Source organism: Staurois parvus, unplaced genomic scaffold (assembly GCF_062004578.1).
Source record: "Staurois parvus isolate SC_StPar_1 unplaced genomic scaffold, SC_StPar_1.0 ptg002819l, whole genome shotgun sequence".
In the NCBI taxonomy this organism is placed as follows: domain Eukaryota; kingdom Metazoa; phylum Chordata; class Amphibia; order Anura; family Ranidae; genus Staurois; species Staurois parvus.
Window position 1 is genome coordinate 179,748 of NW_028320615.1, and position 24,379 is coordinate 204,126.

The 24,379-nt window shown below is 48.6% G+C and overlaps 1 protein-coding gene across 1 annotated transcript in view; it reads right to left on the minus strand.

Annotated features, from left to right (window-relative positions):
* LOC149429081 (uncharacterized) overlaps nucleotides 1–23,089 on the minus strand; it is a gene marked incomplete at its 3' end in the record, with an annotated part of 145,278 nt that extends 122,189 nt beyond the window's left edge. The window contains exon 1 of the mRNA XM_089666754.1: nucleotides 22,783–23,089. Within this exon, the coding sequence (XP_089522880.1) occupies nucleotides 22,783–23,076 (294 nt within the window). The remainder of the gene's footprint in view (nucleotides 1–22,782) is intronic.
* Between the last annotated feature and the right edge of the window lie 1,290 nt (nucleotides 23,090–24,379).

Below are 24,379 nucleotides of genomic sequence, written 5' to 3' on the forward strand. Positions count from 1 at the left end.
AGTGTGTATATCTATCTATCTATCTATCTATCTATCTATCTATCTATCTATCTATCTATCTATCTATCTATCTATTATCTATCTATCTATTATCTATCTATCTATTATCTATTATCTATCTATTATATTATCTATCTATCTATCTATCTATCTATCTATCTATCTATCTATCTATCTATCTATTATCTATTATCTATCTATCTATTATATTATCTATCTATCTATCTATCTATCTATCTATCATCTATCTATCTATCCATCTATAATCTATCTATCTATCTATCTATCTATCTATCTATCTATCTATCTATCTATCTATCTATCTATCTATTATCTATCTATCTATTATCTATTATCTATCTATCTATCTATTATATTATCTATCTATCTATCTATTATCTATCTATCTATCTATCTATCTATCTATCTATCTATCTATTATCTATCTATCTATCTATCTATCTATCTATCTATCTATCTATCTATCTATCTATCTATCTATCATCTATCTATCTATCTATTATCTATAATCTATCTATCTATCTATCTATCTATCTATCTATAATCTATCTATCTATCTATCTATCTATCTATCTATCTATCTATCTATCTATCTATCTATTATCTATCTATCTATCTATCTATCTATTATCTATCTATCTATCTATCTATCTATCTATAATCTATCTATCTATCTATCTATCTATCTATCTATCTATCTATCTATCTATTATCTATCTATCTATCTATCTATCTATCTATCTATCTATCTATCTATCTATCTATTGAAATATATTTTTATTTATTGAAATACATTTTTAAATATATTGAATAAGGCCAAAATTGTAGCATTTCAAATATATGTCAATATATTTTGGAAGAATATTTTTAAAATACATTTCTTCCATATGGGCTCTGACGCCCCACTTCTCCTACCTCTTCTCCATTCCATGCTGCAGCCTAAAAAAGCCTCTTTGGCATTTGACAGATCTGGGTGCTCTTATCCGCCGTTGAACAAAACAAATGTATGAGACGCAGGCTGCTAAAGTAATGAGTACAAGAACTCTTCTACTGCAGGTAAGTAGCAATACAGAGGAACTTCTGTTCCCTTGATTGTGTCTCTGCTTCCCTCCACCGGCACCTCCATTTTCAATAGTCTGGCATGTGTGCAGATGCACAATGGGCTCTGCCCAGCCTTTGGGACCTGGTAGAGCCCTGTGGTGCATATGTGTTCACCTGTACAGAAAAAAATGCATGCACAGAAAAAAGGGCCCCAGGACCTCCCTGCCAGGTCTCCTGCACATCTGCGCAGGCGTGTGCAATCTCATTATCACCTAGGCAAGCAGGGAGGAAGCGTTTTCCTGCAGCGCAGAAAATGAAGAAGCACTTAATAAAATAATAAACATATCCAATTGTAGTAGATGGTGGGGGCTGCAGCCCGGTACATTGTCTGTCAGGCTAGGTTAAAATTTGCATCTAAAACCGCCACTCCTTTAAAAAGTGATCCAAGCTCCATCAGAGTGATTGTTGCTGGAGCTGGATAACTCGGCTGTTAACCTTTATCCAAACCCCCTTCACGTTAACACCCCCCCAAACAGCAGTGTTCTCTCCCCCCTTCACATCAACTCTTCCCCCCCACACACACAGTACTGCCCCCTTCACATCACACTCCCCCCCACAACACCACTGAACCCCCTAACCTAAACTCTCCTGTCCCACTGTCTTCTCTCTCCTGTCCCCACTGTGTCCTCTCTCCCTTCCTGCTGTTTTTTCTCTCCTGTCCCCCGCTGTGTCCTCTCTCCTGGCCTCGCTGTGTCCTCTCTCCCGGCCCGCTGTCTTCTCTCTCCTGTCCCCCGCTGTGTCCTCTCTCCCGGCCCGCTGTCTTCTCTCTCCTGCCCCTCTGTGTCCTCTCTCCCGGCCCGCTGTCTTCTTTCTCCTGTCCCTTCTGTGTCCTCTCTCCCGGCCCGCTGTCTTCTCTCTGTCCTCACTGTGTCCTCTCTCCCGGCCTTGCTGTCTTCTCTCTCCTGTCCCCTCAGTGTCCTCTCTCCCGGCCTTGCTGTCTTCTCTCTCCTGTCCCCTCTGTGTCCTCTCTCACAGCCTCGCTGTCTTCTTGTGGGGACACACAGTGGGTACAGGAGAAAGAAGACAGCAGGCCGGGAGAAAGGACACAGTGTGGACAGGAGAGAGAAGACAGTAGGCTGGGAGAAAGGACAAAGCGAGGCCAGGAGAGAGGACACAGAGGGGACAGGAGAGAAAAGACAGAGAGGCCAGGAGAGAGGACACAGAGGGGACAGGAGAGAAAAGACAGAGAGGCCAGGAGAGAGGACACAGAGGGGACAGGAGAGAGAACACAGAGGGGACAGGAGAGAGAACACAGAGGGGACAGGAGAGAGGACACAGAGGGGACAGGAGAGAGAACACAGAGAGGCCAGGAGAGAGGACACAGTGGGGACAGGAGAGAGAAGACAGCGGGCCGGGAGAGAGGCGAAGTGGGGACAGGAGAGAGAAGACAGCGGGCCGGGAGAGAGGACACAGTGGGGACAGGAGAGAGAACTCCTCGAACCCCTTGCTCCTCCCATGAACTTCCTGTTTAAGCCATAACTTTGTTTGTTAAACTTCTTGTTTGCCGGATTATTCTGCTCTCTCCAGCCAATATCTCTCTCTTGTCACTCCTGCTGCCATCCGTATTGGCGCTATCACTGACGTTTGGCTTGTTCCTCGACTACGCTTCCACTTGATCTCAGCCTGCAACCACCGATTACAGATCTTTGGCTTGTTTACTGACTATGCTGCTGGTTTCTCTACCGCCATAGCTACTAGTTTCTGAGCCTGACCCTGACCCACCTACACTTGGAATTGGAGGAACTCTATCTGAGTGCTCCAACGCCAGAGTTGGTCCCCAACATACCGGTCACTAAGAGTTTGACAGAGACTGACTGAGACTTTGGCTTGTTTACTGACTACACTTCTGCTTGATACCTACCTTTTATATCTGCTAATGGACCTTGGCTTGCTCACCTCCTGAGGACCACAACCTAGACATTTTTGGGCAATCCGTTGTCTATTTAATTGAGACAGATTACCGATATGACTCCTATAGTGGGATTCTAATTCCTTAGCAAAATCCATCCCACCATCAGGAGCTCTGGTGAGTACCGGTTAGTGCTTAGACCCCACACCTCGGGGTGTTTATATACCTATCCTGCTGGTCTCTCTACCACCATAGCTACTATTCTCTGAGCCTGACCCTGACCATGACACACCTACACTTGGGATTGGAGGAACTTTATCTGAGCGCTCCAACGCCAGAGTTGGACCCCAACGTACCGGTCACTAAGAGTTTCTGCTACTGGACCCTGGCTTGCCCACCTCCTGAGGACCACAACCTGGTACTAAGACGCAGAAAAATCCATCCCACCATCAGGAGCTCTGGTGAATACCAGTTAGTGCTTAGACCCTGCACCTCGGGGTGTTTATATACCTATCCTGCTGGTCTCTCTACTGCCATAGCTACTAGTCTCTGAGCCTGACCATGACACACGTACACTGGGGGTTGGAGGAACTTTATCTGAGCGCTCCAACGCCACAGTTGGGCCCCAACATACCGGTCACTAAGAGTTTGACAGAGACTGACTGAGACTTTGGCTTGTTTACTGACTACACTTCTGCTTGATACATACCTTCTATATCTGCTAATGGACCCTGGCTTGCCCACCTCCTGAAGACCACAACCTAGACATTTTTGGGCAATCAGTTGTCTATTTAATAGAGATGGAACTTTATCTGAGCGCTCCAACGCCAGCGTTGGGCCCCAACGTACCGGTCACTAAGAGTTTCTGCTACTGTACCTTGGTTTGCCCACCTCCTGAGGACCACAACCTATACATTTTTGGGCAATCAGTTGTCTATTTAATAGAGACGGAAATTTATCTGAGTGCTCCTACGCCAGAATTGGGCCCCGACGTACCGGTCACTAAGAGTTTGACAGAGACAGAAGTTGTAACCGGAACAAGAATAAAGACTTAAACCTCCAGTTGAGACCTCTGCTGCTCAGAGAGCATTCTCCTTGCTTTGTAGAGATTGTCCTTCACTTCCTGTTGGGTGTACAGGACAGGAAGTGAAGTGAAATCTCCCCAATAAGAAGCAAGTTGAAAAAAAAGATGATGGGGGGATAGGGGGCGGGGTTAACACATTGTTAAAAAAAAGTTTTCGTTTTCATTATACTATATACTATATATATATATATAAATGACCTCAGCAGGACCTGTAAAGATGAACCCTTTCACTGCCGCAGCACACTCTTCGGTGCCCATACAGAGGTCCTGAAAAGCCGTGAGAAGCATTTAGTGTCAGGTTATCGCTCCCTGGCACTGACCGATCGCATTTCCTGACGTCAGGCGGAAGGTACACCGCGCACCTTTTCAATGGCTTACTACTGTTAATTAATTATAAAAAGCGGTGTCAGCACTGTCACCTGCCCCCTGCCCCCACCCCATCCGCTACGCGACGCATTTACAGCAAAACTTTCCTCTGCTTACATCTACATTACTAGAGGGTGGAAGGGTTTCCAAAAGGTTCCAATGAAAGTGGAGGCCGCCATCATGGAGGCTGAACAGACTGGAGAGCACAGACTATAGAATGTTCTAGAAGCCCTCTGACACCACGGGGCCCCACCGAGAAAAACTTTCCTCTGCTTACATCTACATTACTAGAGGGTGGAAGGGTTTCCAAAAGGTTCCAATGAAAGTGGAGGCCGCCATCGTGGAGGCTGAACAGACTGGAGAGCGCAGACTATAGAATGTTCTAGAAGCCCTCTGACACCACGGGGCCCCACCGAGAAAAACTTTCCTCTGCTTACATCTACATTACTAGAGGAAGGAAGGGTTTCCAAAAGGTTCCAATGAAAGTGGAGGCTGAACAGACTGGAGGACGCAGACTATAGAATGTTCTACAAGCCCCCTGACACCACGGGGCCCCACCGAGAAAAACTTTCCGAAACGGGGACTTAGGATGAGTTCTTTATTTTCCGCGATAACCAGTTTTTATTTCCCGATAACACTCCAGAAAAATTGGAAAAATCATTCTGATTGGTCGCCCGGACACAAGGATACGTTTTACAGATAGAGGCCAGGTCCGGGTTTCTTTTATTTTTGGACAGAGTGAGGGAGGGTTAGAGCTTCAGTCAGGTTTTTATTGCAGTGTTCCTATTGTCTGTGTTTTCCGGCCACAGTGACAAGCCCCCCCCCCCCACACACACACACTTCTTGGCCTGGAGTCACAGGAACAGGAAGTGGGAGAAAATATCCCCAGTGGGAGTCACAGGCATGAAAATAAACCTAGAAAAAAAAATAGAAAATAAACCTGACCAGGCTAAAAGAAATTTGACTTTAAAGCAGCCATTCTCAACCGTTTCTATCATAGATACCTTGAAAAAAATTGTTGTTGGTTGTCATTGGGAAGATGGTGCTATGCCATTGACTTTGCAAGGTAGCGTTGGCCCTGGAACACCATAAAATGGGCGGTCAATGAGCCAAACCTCAAGGAACCCCTAGCAGCCTCTGGAGGAACCCTGGATGGGAATGGCTGCTTTAAAGGGTAACTCCATTTTTTGTGGAAAATTTATAGAAAAAAAAAAAAAAAAAAGAATAATATAACATATACAATGGCTACACAGACCACATTTAATTTAATGCTGTTAAACATTCCCTTTCCTTTTCAAACAGCAGCCGCTATTAATTCCTGTAAAATGCAATATGGCTGCCTGGAGGCGTTCTGTACACAGATAGAAGAAAAATATATTTTAAATATTTTAAAATTCCCAAATATATTGACATATTTTGGCCATATTCAATATATTAAAAAAAAAAAATATATATATATATATACACACACTGTATGTTGAAATGCATTTTTTATATATTACAAAATACATGAAAGATCTAATGTTGCTGGGGGGGGGGGGTTATTCTTGCTGGCGGGGTATCTATTGTTGCTGAGGGAGTCTTATGTTGCTGGGGGGGAGGTCATTTGTTGCTAAGTGGGATCTACTGTTCGAGGAGGGGTTTATTGTTGCTGATTGCAGGGGATTTATTTTACTGCTTTTCTTGTTATCATTAACAAATTTCGGTGTAAAGTTGTCTTTTAATTTGTAACAAACAACTGGGTTATATATTGGGTTTTTGTGCATTAAAATGAAAAAAAGTGTTTTTTTTCCCCCAAAAAAAAAGTACATGCACAAAAAACTTGTGACATAAAAAATTGCAACACCCACCATTTTATTCTGCTTTAGAAAAAGAAAGAAGCAATATAAAAAAAATATAATAATAATTATTAAATAAATATATATATATATATATATATATATATATATATATATATGTGTGTGTGTATAAATATATATATATGTGTGTGTATAAATATATATATATATATTTTTTTTTTTTCGATATAAATTTTCAATATTTTATTCTGCAAAGAAAGAAAAAGAAAAAGGAAAAAAAAAAAGAAAAAAAATTATATATATATATATATATATATATATATATATATATATATATAATGTTTGGGGGTTCTAAGCAATTTTGTAGCACAAAATGATTGTGGCATGTAAACAGAGTGTCAGAAAAGGCCTGGTGGACGCACACAACACACGCATAAAAAAAAAATCCATCGGCAAAAACTTTTTTTTCCCTTTCTTTATTCCGTAGTTTCTCCCGGCAGAGCTCCTTCAATCCTATTACCAATGATGTCCCAGTTTCTCCAGCAAATTAGCTGGCCTCATAAATGGGACACGGCCTGCTAGAACCTCACCGGAGTCACTGGAGGGGACGCTCTGTCTCCATGCCCCTCCCCCACACCATCACAAATGGCGTCTGCTTGTCCTTTATTCCTCCTGACAGGAGAATGATGGTTTTCATGGTGGTCTTCAGAGCTGCGGTGGGATGCATTTGTGTGGTGAGCAGGGGCGGACTGACCATTTGGAAACTCAGGCACTGCCCGAGGGCCCAGGGTCAGTAGGAGGCCCCATGAGATGCCTCTGGTACCTTTCCATAGGCTTTTTTGAGTTTGGGCAAGGACACAGGGGCCCCATGATCCCCTATTGCCTGGGGGCCCCATGAGTTGTCAGTCCGCCCCTGGTGGTGGGTTAGGGTGCAATCGTTTAAAATGGGATCCCAATGCAAATACTGTCGTGGGCAAAGCATTGGCATGTGCCACGTATCTCAGGGGTCATGTACATTTTTTTTTTTTGGCCATTAAAGGGAAAGTTCACCTGTTCGTGAAAAATGAAAAGGGTCAGGTAAGTCCAAATATCCTGGTCACCCCTATGGATCCCGCCACACATAACGGCCGTGATGCCCTGTTCTCCGGTATAGTGGTCCATACACTGTATATGATATACAGCCCCGGAATGAGGATCCATGATAATGCTCACAATGGCGAGCGCTCATTGGTCAATGGAAACCACATGACTGCACTGACCAATGAGAAGCTCTTCTGTCAGCGCAAAATGCTTCACATTGGTGCTCAGTAGTCAGAGGTGGTCAGAGTGCCACCTTTGCAGACAGTTCAAAAGCGCTTTGTGGTCATGCTGCTGCCTGGAGTTGTCTCTGGAACTACATAGGCTCCATCCCATGGGAGGTCCATCAGCTGAGGCTCAAGGATCCCTCAGAAACCTCTTGCGGAACCCAAGGCTTCCATGGAGCCCTGGTTGAGAATGGTAGTTCTATAGTATTCCCCTTCACTCCTTCCCAGCTATTACTTGTAGGGAGGTAGGGACAGTGTAGCTGGGCCAGCATAGACGGTAATTGGATATTCCCAGGAGAGGGTTATGATGTGCATAGAGGAAGGGGGCTAATGCTAGGGCACCAACTCTTCCTGGAGCAGTTTTTCCAGTTTAATAGGGATCATTGGTACGAGCGATAATCTGCACACCGATGATCCAAACAGCTCAAACCAACTATATGGATCCATCAGAAACAAGTAAACCCCACCCACACCTCCTAACGCGTTTCGTCTTTTGCTGGGCTTGAAGAGCCCATGATTAAGTCATGTGTGTGGAGAGGAGAGCCGGTAAATGGCATTCCTCAGAGGGGACATCTACACTGATCATCAGGGCACTGATGAGCAGTCCCACCTGTCAGTGCCCATCAATGCCACATACCAGTGCCCATCAGTGCACATCCATGCCACCTGTCAGGCCTTCCTGCCTACCGGACACTTCTACCCCCTTCCTGCCTACCGGGCACTTCTACCCCCTTCCTGCCTACCGGGCACTTCTACCCCCTTCCTGCCTACCGGGCACTTCTACCCCCTTCCTGCCTACCGGGCACTTCTACCCCCTTCCTGCCTACCGGACACTTCTACCCCCTTCCTGCCCACCGGACACTTCTACCCCCTTCCTGCCTACTGGGCACTTCTACCCCCTTCCTGCCTACCGGGCACTTCTACCTCCTTCCTGCCCACCGGACACTTCTACCCCCTTCCTGCCTACAGGGCACTTCTACCCCCTTCCTGCCTACAGGGCACTTCTACCCCCTTCCTGCCTACCGGGCACTTCTACCCCCTTCCTGCCTACAGGGCACTTCTACCCCCTTCCTGCCTACAGGGCACTTCTACCCCCTTCCTGCCTACTGGGCACTTCTACCCCCTTCCTGCCTACCGGGCACTTCTACCCCCTTCCTGCCTACAGGACACTTCTACCCCCTTCCTGCCTACAGGGCACTTCTACCCCCTTCCTGCCTACCGGGCACTTCTACCCCCTTCCTGCCTACAGGACACTTCTACCCCCTTCCTGCCTACAGGGCACTTCTACCCCCTTCCTGCCTACAGGGCACTTCTACCCCCTTCCTGCCTACTGGGCACTTCTAACCCCTTCCTGCCTACAGGGCACTTCTACCCCCTTCCTATCCAGGCCAATTTTCAGCGCTATCACAATTTGAATGACAATTGCGCGGTCATGCAACACTGTACCCATATGTTATTTTTATCATTTTGTTGAGACAGATAGAGCTTTATTTTGGTGGTATATAATCACCTCTGTGGGGATTTTATTTTTTGCTTAACAAACCAAAAACAACTGAAAATCCTGAAAAAAAAAGTTTTTTCTTAGTTTTTGTTACAAAATTTTGTAAACAAGTGATTTTTTTCCTTCACTGATGTGTGCTAAAATGGCTGCACTGATGGGCACTGATAGGCGGCACTGATGGGCACTGATGAGGAGGCACTGGTAGGTGGCACTGATGGGCATTGACAGACATCACTGATGGGCACTGATAGGCTGCACTGATGGGCACTGATGAGGAGGCACTGGTAGGTGGCACTGATGGGCATTGACAGGCATCACTGATGGGCACTGAAAAGCAGCACTCATATATGGCACTGATAGGTGGCACTGACTGGCAGCACTGATTGGCATTGATAGGTGGCACTGACTGGCACTGATAGGTGACACTGAAAGGCAGTTCAGATGGGCACTGATAAGTGGCATTGATGGACACTGACCAGTGGCACTGCTGGGGCTACACTGATGATCAGTGTAGATGTCCCCTCCGAGGAATGCCGATTACCAGCTCTCCTCTCCTGTCAGTGTGACACCTCGAGAGGAGAGAAATGCAGATAACCAGCATTTCTCTATTTCCATGTGATCAGCTGTGATTGGACACAGCTGATCACATGACCGAGCCGACATCTTCGGCTCTTTCCATTGATCGGTGATCGCCGCGCTGCGCACCCCCGGAGCCGCGCACTCGTGGATGGAATGGGACGACGTCATATGACTCCTCCCAGAACGAGAGAACCGCCCGTCATTTCCTTATATGGCGGGTGGGAGGCGGTTAACAGGACACACCCGCAGCGGTTCGTATGAACGGGGTGCAATTCCGATGCAAGTTCCACACCGCATCAGTTTGAACCCGGGCTCAACACGATTTCCTATGGGACAGGTTCGCATCTCCGCCTTTTCACCCCGATGCGTTTTTGGAAAGGGAAAGGGCAAAACGTTGCGTTTTTGGTTCTATAGACCTCAATGGAGACGCTGCAGAAAAGCACGTAGTGCTTTTTTTATGCGTTTTTGACGTGTTTTAATCTGCCCAGCAACGAGTTGGGGAACAAAAATGCAAAACGCATCAAAAAAGGCATCAAAAGGCATCAACAACGCATGTGCCAAAACGCGCCGCAAAAAGCACTGCAGAAACAGATCAGACGCAAACTGCACAGGTGTGGACCGAGCCTGAAGGGGGCGCAGAGAGCAATAAAAACCCAACAGGGGCTCTAAATAAATGAAGTTTTTCCTTCAATTATTCTTTCATTTCTTCAACATGGAGAGACCCACAGAAGGTGGAGCTTAAAGGGTAACTCCACCTTAAGCCTGGGGTCACATACATGCGGTGCGGTATATCGCATGTGATTCGCACAGGAACCGCACTGCATTCCTGTACCAATCACATGCGATTTGTGTGCGGTGCGATCTGAGCCGTACATTATGTATGGTTCTGATCGCACCAAAAAGGTGCATGACCCATTTTGGCTCTGCACTAGAATCAAATCGCACGGGTATTCACCCCCCCATGCGATCCGATTCCGCACATCGCAGACCGATTTCGGGGTGTTGTTAAGTTAACATACACACCCGCAGCGGTTCGCATGAACGGGGTGCGATTCTGAAAGCGCTGAGAATTCCGCGCCGCATCAGTGTAAACCCGGGGCTCATTGAGAACAAAAGCCCTCCCCTCTGAGGGTGAAGGGTGGATCTAGGGTTGAGCCCCCGGTCACATCAAGCCTGACTATGATATCGTGCGACTTACAGTGAAGTCGCACGATTTCAAAATCGGGTGAATCGCTGATTTCAGATGCGATTTGCAAGACATCGGATACAGAAGTCTGCAAATCGCACCAAAAGTGCTACTTTAGAAATCGGTGCGGCTCTGAGCAAGTCGGAACCGCACAGATATGACCGCTCCAATTGCGGACAATAGGGTGCGACTTTGCAAATCGCATGCCAAATCGCACCCGATGTGAACCAAACCAAAACGGTCCTATATTGCAGCTTACCAATTATTAGATGTGGCAGCTGCCTTAGTTTTTTTTCCCCCGGTGATCTGGTCAGTAGCACACCTCCTGTATTAGAGCGCCCCCCACTCTGGAGGAAGGAGCACCTTCGGACACCAGCATTGCCAGTCATGGGGGAGGGGAGCGTTTGATGGACTAGCAGATTTAGATACAGTAACAAACTGAAGCCGACCTCCAGCCAACACGTTAGACCCCGGTCGCACTGGGAGCAAACTGGCATGTGATTTGCATGCCATGCGACTTGCAAATAGCGTGCCAAGTCGCACCCTTTTGTTCGCAATTACAGCGGTCATAATGGTGCAGTCCAGATTCTATTTCTAAAGTAGTCCATGCGCTTCTTTTGGTGCGATTTGCATAGACATCTGCGTCAGATGTCTTGCAAATCGCACCTCAAATTGCAATGACATCCCGACTTTGAAATCGCACGACAAGTCAGGATCGATGTGACCGGGGCGGAATAATCAGTTACAGCAGTTTTTTTTTTTCTTTTGGGATAAAGGTTTTCCATAAATAAAAGCTGATCCTTGTAAGCGCCCCTGTCGGCGGTCAATGGTTTGTCTCCTCTCTGTAACTGTAACAGACTTACTCCCCGCTCACATCCATCGACTTCGAATTCCACTGAAGTCGCAAAATTTCAAAGTAGGATGCCGTTCCGAACTGAGGTGTAACTTCCAAGACATCTGCTGATCCAGCTTTGAAATCGTGCGACTTCAGTGGAAGTCGCACGATTTCAAAGTCAGATGCGGTTACCAACTAAGGTGCGACTTCCAAGACATCTGCGGCTTGCAAGACACAGATATCTATGCAAGTCGCACCTGAAGTTCACCCAGTGACACCGATCCGGCTTTGAAACCGTGCGACTTCCACTGAAGTCGCACGATTTCAAAGACAGATGCCATTCCCAACTGAGGTGCGACTTCCAAGATAATTGCGGCTTGGAAGACACAGATGTCTATGTCAGTCGCATCTGAAGTATACCTCGGTCACACCGATCCGGCTTTGAAATCGTGCGACTTCCACTGAAGTCACAAAATTTCAAAGTAGGATGCCGTTCCGAACTGAGGTGCCACTTCCAAGACATCTGCTGATCCAGCTTTGAAATCGTGCGACTTCAGTGGAAGTCGCACGATTTCAAAGTCAGATGCTGTTACCAACTAAGGTGCGACTTTCACGACATCTGCGGCTTGCAAGACACAGATATCTATGCAAGTCGCACCTGAAGTACACCCAGTGACACCGATCCGGCTTTGAAACCGTGCGACTTCCACTGAAGTCGCACGATTTCAAAGACAGATGCCATTCCCAACTGAGGTGCGACTTCCAAGATAATTGCGGCTTGGAAGACACAGATGTCTATGTCAGTCGCATCTGAAGTATACCTCGGTCACACCGATCCGGCTTTGAAATCGTGCGACTTCCACTGAAGTCACAAAATTTCAAAGTAGGATGCCGTTCCGAACTGAGGTGTAACTTCCAAGACATCTGCTGATCCAGCTTTGAAATCGTGCGACTTCAGTGGAAGTCGCACGACTTCAAAGCCAGATGCTGTTACCAACTAAGGTGCGACTTCCACGACATCTGCGGCTTGCAAGACACAGATATCTATGCAAGTCGCACCTGAAGTTCACCCAGTGACACCGATCCGGCTTTGAAACAGTGCGACTTCAGTGGATTTCAAAGTCAGATGCCATTCCCAACTGAGGTGCGACTTCCAAGACATCTTCCGATCCAGATTTGAAATCGTGCGACTTCAGTGGATGTCGACTTCGGATGTCGTTCCCAACTAAGGTGCGACTTCCAAGACATCTGCGACTTGCAAGACACAGATATCTATGCAAGTCGCACCTGAAGTAGTGCACGCTTTACCTGCAGACAACAGGGCGCAACTTGTCATGCGATTTGAAAGTTGCCTGACATGACAAATCGCACGGCAAGTCGCACCAGGGCACTTACTGACAGGATTTTCCGGTAAAATTAGAAGAAAGAAAACCAATGCAGCCGCTGCATCAGAATCGCACCCCGTTCATGCGAACCGCTGCGGGTGTGTATGTTAAGTTAACAACACCCCGAAATCGGCGCACAAAACTAGAATCGGATCGCATAGGTGTGAATACCCGTGCGATCCGATTCTAGTGCGGACCCAAAAAAGGGTCCTTTGCGTTTTTGGTGCGATCAGAACCATACAAAATGTACGTCTCCGATCGCACCGCACACAAATCGCATGTGATCTGTACAGGAATGCGGTGCGGTTTCTGTGTGAATCGCATGCAATATACCGCACCGCACATACGTGACCCCGGGCTCAGCCGTGACTAGAGGGATCCTCGACAATCCCGTCATAGGCATTGCCGAAAAAAAAAATAGTGCCGGGCCAGGCGGCGGGCATCGCAGGAGGTATCAAAGCTCGCCGGCTAAATCCATCCCGAGGATAAAGTTGTCCTCTGCGGCTATTTATAGTCCTCGTCCCTCAGGTGTGCTGCGATCGCCGCGTGCCGCTGATGACAGAACGCCATCGATTATTCATCGCATTAACCCCGGCCGCGCCAAATGTTACTGGAAGCCGCGTGCCGCGAGGTAAACAAACACAACCTGCGTCTCCCACCATGCCGCGTCGCACCGATGGGGGCGGATTTACTAAAGCCAAATAGCCAAACAGGGGCGGACTGACCACTCCTGGGGCCCCCAGGGCAATAGGGGATCATGGGGCCCCTGTGTCCTCGCCCACACTCAACGCACACCCAAAAAAAGCCTATAAAAAGGTACCAGGGGCATTTCATGGGGCCCCCTACTGACCCCGGGCCCCCCGGCAGTGCCCGAGTACCCAAATGCTCAGTCCGTCCCTGTCTGTACGCTCCGCGAGTGCAGCGGCTCCAGAGCTTAGTAAGGGCCGGTTCACACTCAATTGCTTTTTTTTTCTGCATCCAAAATCGCACAGAAAGCAGGAACTGCGGTGGTCGGTGTCATCGTTCAGGAGTTGGGGGAAAAAAAATGCAAAATGCATCAAAACGCATCAAAAAAGGCATCAAAACGCGTCAAAAAAGGCATCAAAACGCGTCAAAACCGCATGTGCCAAAATGCGTGGCAAAATCACTGCAGAAACAGAGCAGACGCAAACTGCACAGGTGTGAACCGAGCCTGAAGGGGGGCGCAGAGAGCAATAAAAACACAACAGGGGCTCTAGTCCCTCTCCACTCCATCCAAAGCAAAAAGAAAAAAGATTTCCAAGTCGCATGGCTTGCGACCAGGGGCGGACTGACCATTTGGAAACTCGGGCACTGCCCGAGGGCCCGGGGTCAGTAGGGGGCCCCATGAGATGCCCCTGGTACCTTTTTCATAGGCTTTTTTGAGTTTGGGCAAGGACACAGGGGCCCCATGATCCCCTATTGCCCGGGGGCCCCATGAGTTGTCAGTCCGCCCCTGCTTGCGAATCGCATGCCAAATCGCACCCGATGTGACCGGGGTGTAAACCCCAAACCAAAACTGTCCTATATTGCAGCTTACCAATCATTAGATGTGGCGACTGCATTCCTTTTCTTTTCCTCTTCTGTTTTCACCCGGTGATCTTGTCAGTAACACCCCTCCTGTAGTAGAGCGCCCCCACTTCGGACAGCAGCATTGTCAGTCTGGGGGGGGGGGAAAGGGGCAGGGGCAGACTGACAACTTATGGGGCCCCCGGGCAATAGGGGATCATGGGGCCCCTGTGTCCTCGCCCACACTGAAACCACACCCAAAAAAGCTTATGAAAGATAACAGGGGCGTCTCATGGGGTCCCTTACTGACCCGGGGCAGTGCCCTAGTTTCCGAATGGTCAGTCTGGGGGGGAGGGGAGTGTTTGATGGACTAGCAGATTTAGATACACTAACAAATTGAAGATAAGCTCCAGGCAACACTTTAGACTGCAGTCGCACCGGGTGCGAATTGGCATGCGACTTGCAAATTGCTTGCCAAGTCGCACCCTTTTGTCCGCAGCTACAGCGGTCATACCAGTGCGGTCCCGTCGGAGCCGCACCGATTTCTAAAGTAGTCCATGCGCTACATTTGGTGCGATTTGTCTAGATAACTGTAGGCAAATAGGTTGTGCACTCCGCAAGTGCAGCGGCTCGAGAGATTAGTAAGGGCCGGTTCACACGCCATGCGTTTCAGTCGCTTTTGTTTTTTTTCTTCATCCAAAATCGCACAGAAACTAGGATCTGCGGTGGTTGGTGTCATGGTTCACATCAGGGCTCACAGTTCCGGTGCGTTCCGGTGCCAGAAAAAAAAAAGTAGAACAGGCTGCGTTTTTCCTGCACAGAAGCGCACTGGAACGCGGTAAAACGCATCAAAAACACACCGGGACGCACAGTGCAGCGGCTCCAGAGCTTAGTAAGGGACAGTTCGCACTCCATGCGTTTCGGTTGCTTTTTTTTCTGCATCTAAAAATCGCACAGAAAGTAGGATCTGCGGTGGTCGGTGTCACAGATCACATCAGCGCTCGCAGTTCCAGTGCCAGAAAAAAAAAAAGTAGAACAGGCTGTATTTTTCCTGCACAGAAGCGTACTGGAATGCGGTAAAACGCACCGGAACGCACATGTATTTAAATTGAAGAGAAAGGGAGAGGAGGAAAAATGAAGCGGAAAGCATCAAAAGCGCACTGGAAATGCGACAAAAACGTTTCTACGGCGCAGGGGTGGACTGACAACTCATGGGGCCCCCGGGCAATAGGGGATCATGGGGCCCCTTCGTCCTTGCCCAAACTCAAAAAAGCCTATGAAAAGGTACCAGGGGCATCTCATGGGGCCCCCTACTGACCCCGGGCCCTCGGACAGTGCCCCAGTTTCCAAATGGTCAGTCCGCCCCCGCTACGGCTTGAACCGGCCCTAAGTCACCGGTCACACCGCTGCGATGTGAAATTGTGCGATTTGTACGCGATTTCACCTGCAATTCCTGAAGACGTTATTGCGACTTGTGAAGAATTTATTTATTTATTATTCATTTATTTCAGGTACTTCTATAGCGCCGTCAATTTACACCGCGCTTTCCATACATATTGTACATTCACATCAGTCCCCGCCCCCGAGGAGCGTACAATCTAAGCTCCCTAACTCACATTCATACATACACATACTAGGGGCAATACCCTCGCAGGCACAGGGAGAACATGCAAACTCCAGTCAGCTGGCCCCGTGGTTGGGATATTTTATTTATTTATTTTTAATGCAACTTTACATAGCTAACGTTACCAGCGTTATTAACCCCTCGCCTACCGGGCACTGACCCCCCCCCCCCTTCCTTCCCAGGCCAGTTTTCAGCTTTCAGCGCTGCCGCACTTTGAATGACAATTGCGCGGTCATGCCACACTGCACCCGTATTAAATTTTTATAATTTTTTTTTGAGACAGATAGAGCTTTCTTTTGGTGGTATTTAATCACCTCGGGGGTTTTTTTTTTATTTTTTGCTAAACAAACCAAAAACAACTGAAAATTTTGAAAACATTTTTTTTTTTTAAAGAAGGCGTCCGACCGGAAGTGCGTCACTGCAGTGACGCACTTCCGGTCGGACGCCTTCTTTATTTACTTTGGACACCCATGAAGTACATGTGATCTGAGGTTTGATTGACATGTGATGTACAATGTGAGCGTATTCCATATGTGATACTTTGGTGAATAAATAGTTGTACACGATGCAAGCATTCACTTCTATTTCCTGAGGGATCCAGTGGCTGCAGCCACCTTATGTGCCTGAAGAGGAGATCTGCTGCCCTGTGATCCTGCGCTGGAATCAGTACATGAGGGGGGGGTCAGTGCGGAGAGCTGTGGAGGATTACCTACTATTAAGGGTCCATGTGTTAGTGATCCTGAAGGCCTTTTGACCCTGTGCGGGTCGCAAGAGGGAGGTGAGCGGGCAATTCAGCCGTTTTTGGATATCTCTGCACATTTATCAGCATTTTTTTTTTTTTCTTCCTCAAGAATTGCTGTGGACTTTATATCTGTTTTTTTGTATATTGTCAGTTGTTTTACACCTCACGGGACTTTATATATTCATTCATTTATTCATGTTTGTTTGCATGATCAGTTCTTAGGTTATGCGTTTATTGGGATGCACGTGTGTTTTGTGTTATATGGTGGGAACTGTTTTTTAGTTCCGGTGGGAGGTTTTTCTAGCACATTGAGTCCTGTTGTGACTTGTTTGATTTGGAGCACTATTGGATCCCATTGGATTACTTGGGGCACCATTTATGTTATTTGGTCCTTTTAGGACCTCGTATTGACACTTGTCACATGTGATTATTTATGAGTTTTTTGGCACTATTTAATATTGTGTGTTTATGTTATTTGTGTCACTAATTTTGCCCTGTTTCACTTATTCATTTATGTGTGAAGAATTTTTATGGTAGTCGCGCTGCATCATTTGTGTTTCATTTAGAATTTTTTGTCTATGGGTATATGACTGTATGTAGCAGCTTTACCTTTGTTGGTAGGTATTAGTTTTTAGGTAGGAGCGCAGGAGTTTGTTACATTAAATAAATGGATATGAGATTCGTGGATCCACATGGCTCCGGACAAAAGAGAAAAGAGCACGAGGCTCCAGTCACAGCCTCTGGGAAAGCTGTCCGGGGAGCAGAGGGCAGAGCGGGAAACCTGGCCGGGGAGCAAGGGGGTGGAGTGGGAAAGCTGGCCGGGGAGCAGGGGCCGGAGCGGGAAAGCTGGCCGGGGAGCAAGGGGGTGGAGTGGGAAAGCTGGCCGGGGAGCAAGGGGGTGGAGTGGGAAAGCTGGCCGGGGAGCAGGGGCCGGAGTGGGAAAGCTGGCCGGGGAACAGGGGGCGAAGCGGGAAACCTGGCCGGGGAGCAAAGGGACGGAGTGGGAAACCCAGCCGGGGAGCAGGGGGCGAAGCAGGAAAGCTGCCCAAGGAGCAGGGGGCGGAGCAGGAAACCTGGCCGGGGAGCAAGGGGGCGGAGTGGAAAAGCTGGCCGGGGAGCAGGGGGCGGAGCAGGAAAGCTGCCCGGGGAGTAGGAGGCGAAGCAGGAAACCTGGCCAGGGGGCAGAGCGGGAAAGTTGGCTGGGGAGCACGGGGCGGAGCGGGAAACCTGGCCGGGGAGCAGGGGGCGGAGCAGGAAAGCTGGCTGGGGAGCAGGGGGAGGAGCGGGAAAGCTGGCTGGGGAGCAGGGGGCGGAGCGGGAAAGCTGGCCGGGGAGCAGGGGGCGGAGTGGGAAAGCCGGCCGGGAGGCAGGGGGCGGAGTGGGAAAGCCGGCCGGGGAGCAGGGGGCGGAGTGGGAAAGCTGGCCGGGGAGCAGGGGCCGGAGCGGGAAAGCTGGCCAGGGAGCAGGGGGCGGAGTGGGAAAGCTGGCCGTGGAGCAGGGGCCGGAGCGGGAAAGCTGGCCGGGGAGCAGGAGGCGGAGTGGGAGCGTGGGTTTTGCGCACTTTTTTTTTAAGCGTTTTTCACGTAACATGTATAGGGCGACGCTATACACGACAAACGCAGCGTAGCAGCTCGTGGAACATTTTGCCTCATTCTGGTTCACATGTTGTTTACTGCGCTTGTCGCACATTTCTGCATGCGGGAAAACATGCGTTTCCATTTATGTGTTTGGGGCGCCATCACCAAGGAACGGAGCCACAGGCGCGATGTGTATTTTTACACGGCCTGGGAATGTTCGTATTCCTGGAACGGAGACGGGGCCTAAATAAAAGCAAATCAATGCCTACCCTTACATCAGAATCCCCATTACATCACAGTCCCCATCAGAGTCCATCTTACATCACAGTCCCCATCAGAGTCCATCTTACATCACAGTCCCCATCAGAGTCCATCTTACATCAGAGTCCCCATCAGAGTTCATCTTACATCAGGGTCCCCCATCAGAGTCCCACCTTGCATCACGGTCCTCATCAGAGTCCCTCCTTACATCAGGGTCCACATCAGAGTTCCCCCTTACATCAGGGTCCCCATTAGAGTCCCCTCTTACTTCAAAGTCCCCATCAGAGTCCCTCATACATCACAATCCTCATCAGAGTCCTTCTCACATCAAGGTCCGCATCAGAGTCCCTCTTTACATCAGGATCACCCATCAGAGTTCCTACTTACATTAGGGTACCTATCACAGTCCCCTTACATTAGAGTACACATTAGGAGCCCTCATTACATCAGGGTCCCCCTCAGAGTCCATCCCTACATCAAGGTCCACATCAGAGTCCCTCTTACATCAGAGTGCACATCAAAGGCCCCCCTTACATTAGGAACCCCATCAGAGTCCCCCCCTTACATTATGGTCTCCATCAGAGTCCTCCCTTCCATCACAGTCCTCATCAGAGTCCCTCCTTACATCAGAGTCCTCTCTCACATAAAGGTCTCCATCAGAGCTTCCCCCCCTTACATCATAGTCCTCCGTAGCAACCCTCCTAATATCAAGGTCCCCATCTGAATCCCCAGCTACATCAGGGTCCTCATTGGAGTCCCTCCTTACATTGTGGTCTTCAGTCAGAGTCCCCCCTTAAACCTTAAATCAGAGTCCTCTCTTACGTCAGGGTCCCCATCAGAGTTCCCCTTACATCATAGTTCCCTCTATTCAATACAGGGGAGTCATGGGGGCACAGCACAGGGATCAGGAGGGCACAGTACAGGGGGAGTCAGGAGCCACAGTACAGGTTCTGGGTGCTGCCATCCTGGGACAGCTTAGTAAAAAGCGTGACTGTCCTGGCAAATCCGGGACAGTTGGCAAGTGTGATGTAATGCTAGATTATAGTGGGGCCCCCATGCACCTGGGGACCCTGGGCAGTGCCCAGGGGTGTCCATGCAATAAAACAGCTCTGGTATTGCCTGCTGAATGTGACCCTATCAGGTGAATGGGGCTGCTCTGCACGTGACGCACAGCCACATCCAATGCACGTGCGGTGATCCAGGGGTTAAAGCAGGGGGTGTGGAATGCAATGCAATGACGGTGGATTGCTCTTCAGAGACCAAAACTCATGTGAATGAGCCCTAAGGCTTGCTTCACACCTAGCGTGTCATGAACATGCGTTTTCGCATGTTGTTTTCTGCGCTGCATGCGTAGGCTGAACCGTTCATTTCAAGGGGCTGTTCTAATGTGCGCCAAAGAGGCTCGCGTACCTTTTTGGCCATTGACCTTCATGCAGTTCGCCATGTTTTTGGTGCCATTAACAATGAATGGTGTCGCACGCACGACACGCATGTTTTGCTAGTTTACTGAACACATATGTGAACATAGAAGATCGTTTTGTGTGTGGCGAGCAAATAAGAGATCCACACAAATTACTTCACCTGTGACTGCATGAATCCTCTACAGCGGTCAGCATTAAATGGCGGACCGTGGTCCAAATCTGGACCAAATCATTGTCCCATCCGGATCGCCACGGTCCCGACATTTAGGAGCCATTCTGCCCAGCAGCTATCACTGCCACCGCTGTCATTCTCTCAGAGCCGACAGCGGGAGGCATGACAGCTCTGGATGGGGGGCAAAGGCTGCCTGAGTTAACAAGCAGGTGATTGGTTGCTAGGATTCAGGGCAGTCCTAGCAACCAATCACCAGCATGCTGCATCTGCCTGTTGTGAGCAGCTTTGCCTCCCGCCAAGTGTGTGTGGTCCCTCCTAATCTGTCTGTGTCAGGGAAGAGAGGAGGAGGATGTGAAGGGGGGCACAGGACAGCAGTGTGGGGGGGGGGGAGCTAAGAACATTAATGGGAGGCTGAGGACAGTAATGGGGGGCTAAGGACATAATGAGGGGGTGCTGTGGACAGTAATAGGGGGTCTCAGAGGACAGTAATGGGGGGGGTCTGAGGACTGTCATAGGGGGTCTGAGGACAGTAATGAGGACAGTAATGGAGGGTGCTGGGGACAGTAATGGGGGGGGTCCTGAGAACAGTAATGAGGGGGTCCTGAGGACAGTAATGGGGGGGTCTCAGAACAGTAATGGGGGGGTGTCAAGGACAGTAATGGGAGGGTCTGAGTAAAGTAATTGGGGGGTGCTGAGGACAATAATGGGGGTGCGGAGGAGAGTAATGGGGTGTCTGAAGTGTGTAATGGTAATATGGGGGGTCTGAGGACTGCAATGGGGGAGCTGAGGACAGTAATGGGGGGGTGCTAAGTATAGTAATGGGGGGGTGTCTGAGGACTGTAATGGGGGGTACTGGGGACAGTAATGGGGGTTGCTGAGGACAGTATTTGGCAGGGTCTGAGGACAGTATAGGGGGGGTGCAGAGGACAGTAATGGGGGGTCTCAGAACAGTAATGGGGGGGTCTGAGCAAAGTAATTGGGGGTTGCTGAGGACAGTAATGGGGGGTGTGGAGGCAAGTAATGGGGGGTCTGAGGTGTGTAAAGGGGGGATCTGAGGACTGTAATGGGGGAGCTGAGGACAGTAAAGGGGGGTGCTGAGTACAGTAATGGGAGGTGTCTGAGAACTGTAATGGGGGGTACTGGGGACAGTAATGGGGGTTGCTGAGGACAGTATTTGGCAGGGTCTGAGGACAGTAATGGGGGGGTGCAGAGGACAGTAATGGGGGGGTGCAGAGGACAGTAATGGGGGGGTGCTGATGACAGTAATAGGAGGGTCTGAGCAAAGTGATTGGGGGGTGCTGAGAACAGTAATGGGGGTGTGTGGAGGACAGTAATGGGGGGTCTGAGGTGTGTAATGGAGGGGTCTGAGAACTTTAATGGGGGAGCTGAGGACAGTAATGGGGGAGCTGAGGACAGTAATGGGGGGGTGTCTGAGGACTGTAATGGGGGGTACTGAGGACAGTAATGGGGGTTGTTGAGGACTGTATTTGTCAGGGTCTGAGGACAGTAATGGGGGGGTGCTGAGGACAGTAATTCGGGGGTGTCTGAGGACTGTAATGGGGGGTACCGAGGACAGTAATGGGGGTTGCTGAGGACAGTATTTTTCAGCGTCTGAGGACAGTAATGGGGGGTTGAGGAGGACAGTAATGGGGGGTCTCAGAACAGTAATGCGGGGTGCCGAGGACAGTAATGGGAGGGTCTGAGCAAAGTAATTGGGGGGTGCTGAGGACAATAATAGAGTGGTGCGGAGGACAGTAATGGGGGGTCTGAGGTGTGTAATGGGGGGGTCTGAGAACTGTAATGGGGAAGCTGAGGACAGTAATGGGAGGGTGCTAATGAGAGTAATGGGGGGTGGGTATCTGTGGACAGCAATAGGGAGGTGTCTGAGGACTGTAATGGGGGGTACTGGGGACAGTAATGGGGGTTGCTGAGGGCAGTATTTGGTGGGGTCTGAGGACTGTATTGCCATGGCACCCCAACACATCTGCTGAAGTGCAGTGCCTTTCTCTGCAATCTATCTCTGTGATTTGCGCATGTTCCCCACCCACACAGACGTGACCCTGGCATCGGAAGAGAGGAGGGCTGCGATGTGAAGGATCTGTGTCATTTGCACAAACATGCGATTTGGACCTCTGCTGGAAGAACGTTTTCCTACCTGGACCTCCATGAATTTGAATTCAGTATCCCCGCTCTACAGACACAACGTTATAAATGGTTTACATGCGGAGGGATACCAAGGAAAACAGTCCTTAAAAACAAAACACCCCATAAGATTAAGGATTCTGCTACTTTCTAAAAAATAAGAGCCTGTGTAATAAAACGATGCAAAGGTAACATAATAGATACAAAAGCTGTAGAAACAAAGTATCGAGGAAGAATAATAATGGCTGTAAACAAATCCACAGAGCAGCAGGTGAGTCAGGTGACCAGGACAGCAGCTTCACCTACCTCAAAGTCACATCCTCCCTGGGTGAGCAGCCATTGCAGGCAGGACAGGTTCCCCGTTGCGGCCGCGTCGTGCGCTGGAGTCGCCCCGTTCCTGGCGCGGCAGTTGCCTTCCAGTTGCACATCATCCACCAAAAAGCGCAAGCAGCTCACCTTGCCTCCTCGGGCAGCATGATGGACTACAGAGGCACCCATGGGATCCTTGAGACCCGGATACAGCTTGCCCTCCGTGTGAAGCTTCCTCAGGCTCTCCAGGTCCCCATGCCTGGCAGCTTGCAGGATCTTTTCCAGAGTCATGGTGCTCAACTGGTCCTTTTAGCTTGCAGGACAAGCCATCTGTCCCCCCCTTCTTTGTCTCACTTCCCACCACGCATCATCCGAGGTGACAAACGCAACATCTCAGCCTTTTTGTTTAAACCGCGAATTAACTCTTTTATACTTTGTTGCAAAGCGTTCTAATGGATGTCCTGCATTGTCCTTATGGCTGAGTGGTACATGTTTGTAGGCCACCAAAGCTATCTGGATTCTGGGGGGTTTCTCTGCTCTGGGAGTCACCCGACGTTTTATGTGGAATCTTGAAGGTGTCCCTACGTTTTATTTAGAAATCCGGAAAGTGTCCCAGCATTCTATTTGGAGATCCAGAGAGTGTCCGTACGTTCTAATGAGAAATCCACAGAGTGTCCCAACATTTTATTTGGAAATCTATTTAGAAGTCCAGAGTGCCTCTACGTTCTAGTTTAAACTCTAGAAAGTATCCCAACGTTCTACTTAGAAGTCCAGAAAGTGTCCCAATGTTCTAGTTGGAAGTCTAGAAAGTGTCCCATTATTCTACTTAGAAATCCAGATGGTGTCCCAATGTTCTAGTTAGAAGTCCAGATAGTGTCTCAATGTTTTGTTTACAAATCTAGAAAGTGTCCCAACGCTTTGCTTAGAAGTTCAAAAATTGTCCCAACGTTCAAGTTAGAAATCCAGAAAGTGTCCGAATTTCCAGTTCGAAGTTCAGAAAGTGTTCCAAAGTTCTAGTTAGAAGTTTGGAGAGTGTCCTGACATTCTAGTTAGAAATCCAGAAAGTGCACCAACATTTCGGTTAGACATCCAAAAAGTGTCCCAAAGTTCTAACTAAAAATCCAGAGAGTACCCCGACGTTGTAATTAGAAATCCAGAAAGTGTACCAACGTTTTGATTACATGCCCAGAAAGTGCCCCAATGTTCTAGCTAGAAATCCAGAAAGTGTCCCGATGTTCTATTTAAAAATCCAGAAAGTGTCCCAACTTTCCAGTTTGAAGTTAAGAAAGTACCCCAACATTCTAGTTAGAAGTCTAGAGAGTGTCCCAACATTCTAGATAGAAATCCAAAAAGTGTCCCAATGTTCTTAGAAATCCAAAGAGTGTCCCAATGTTCTGGTTAGAAATCTAGAGAGTGTCTCAACGTTCTAATTAGAAATCCAAAAAGTGTCCCAATGTTCTTAGAAATCCAAAGAGTGTCCCAATGTTCTGGTTAGAAATCTAGAGAGTGTCTCAACGTTCTAGTTAGAAATCCAAAAAGTGTCCCAATGTTCTGGTTAGAAATCTAGAGAGTGTCTCAACGTTCTAGTTAGAAA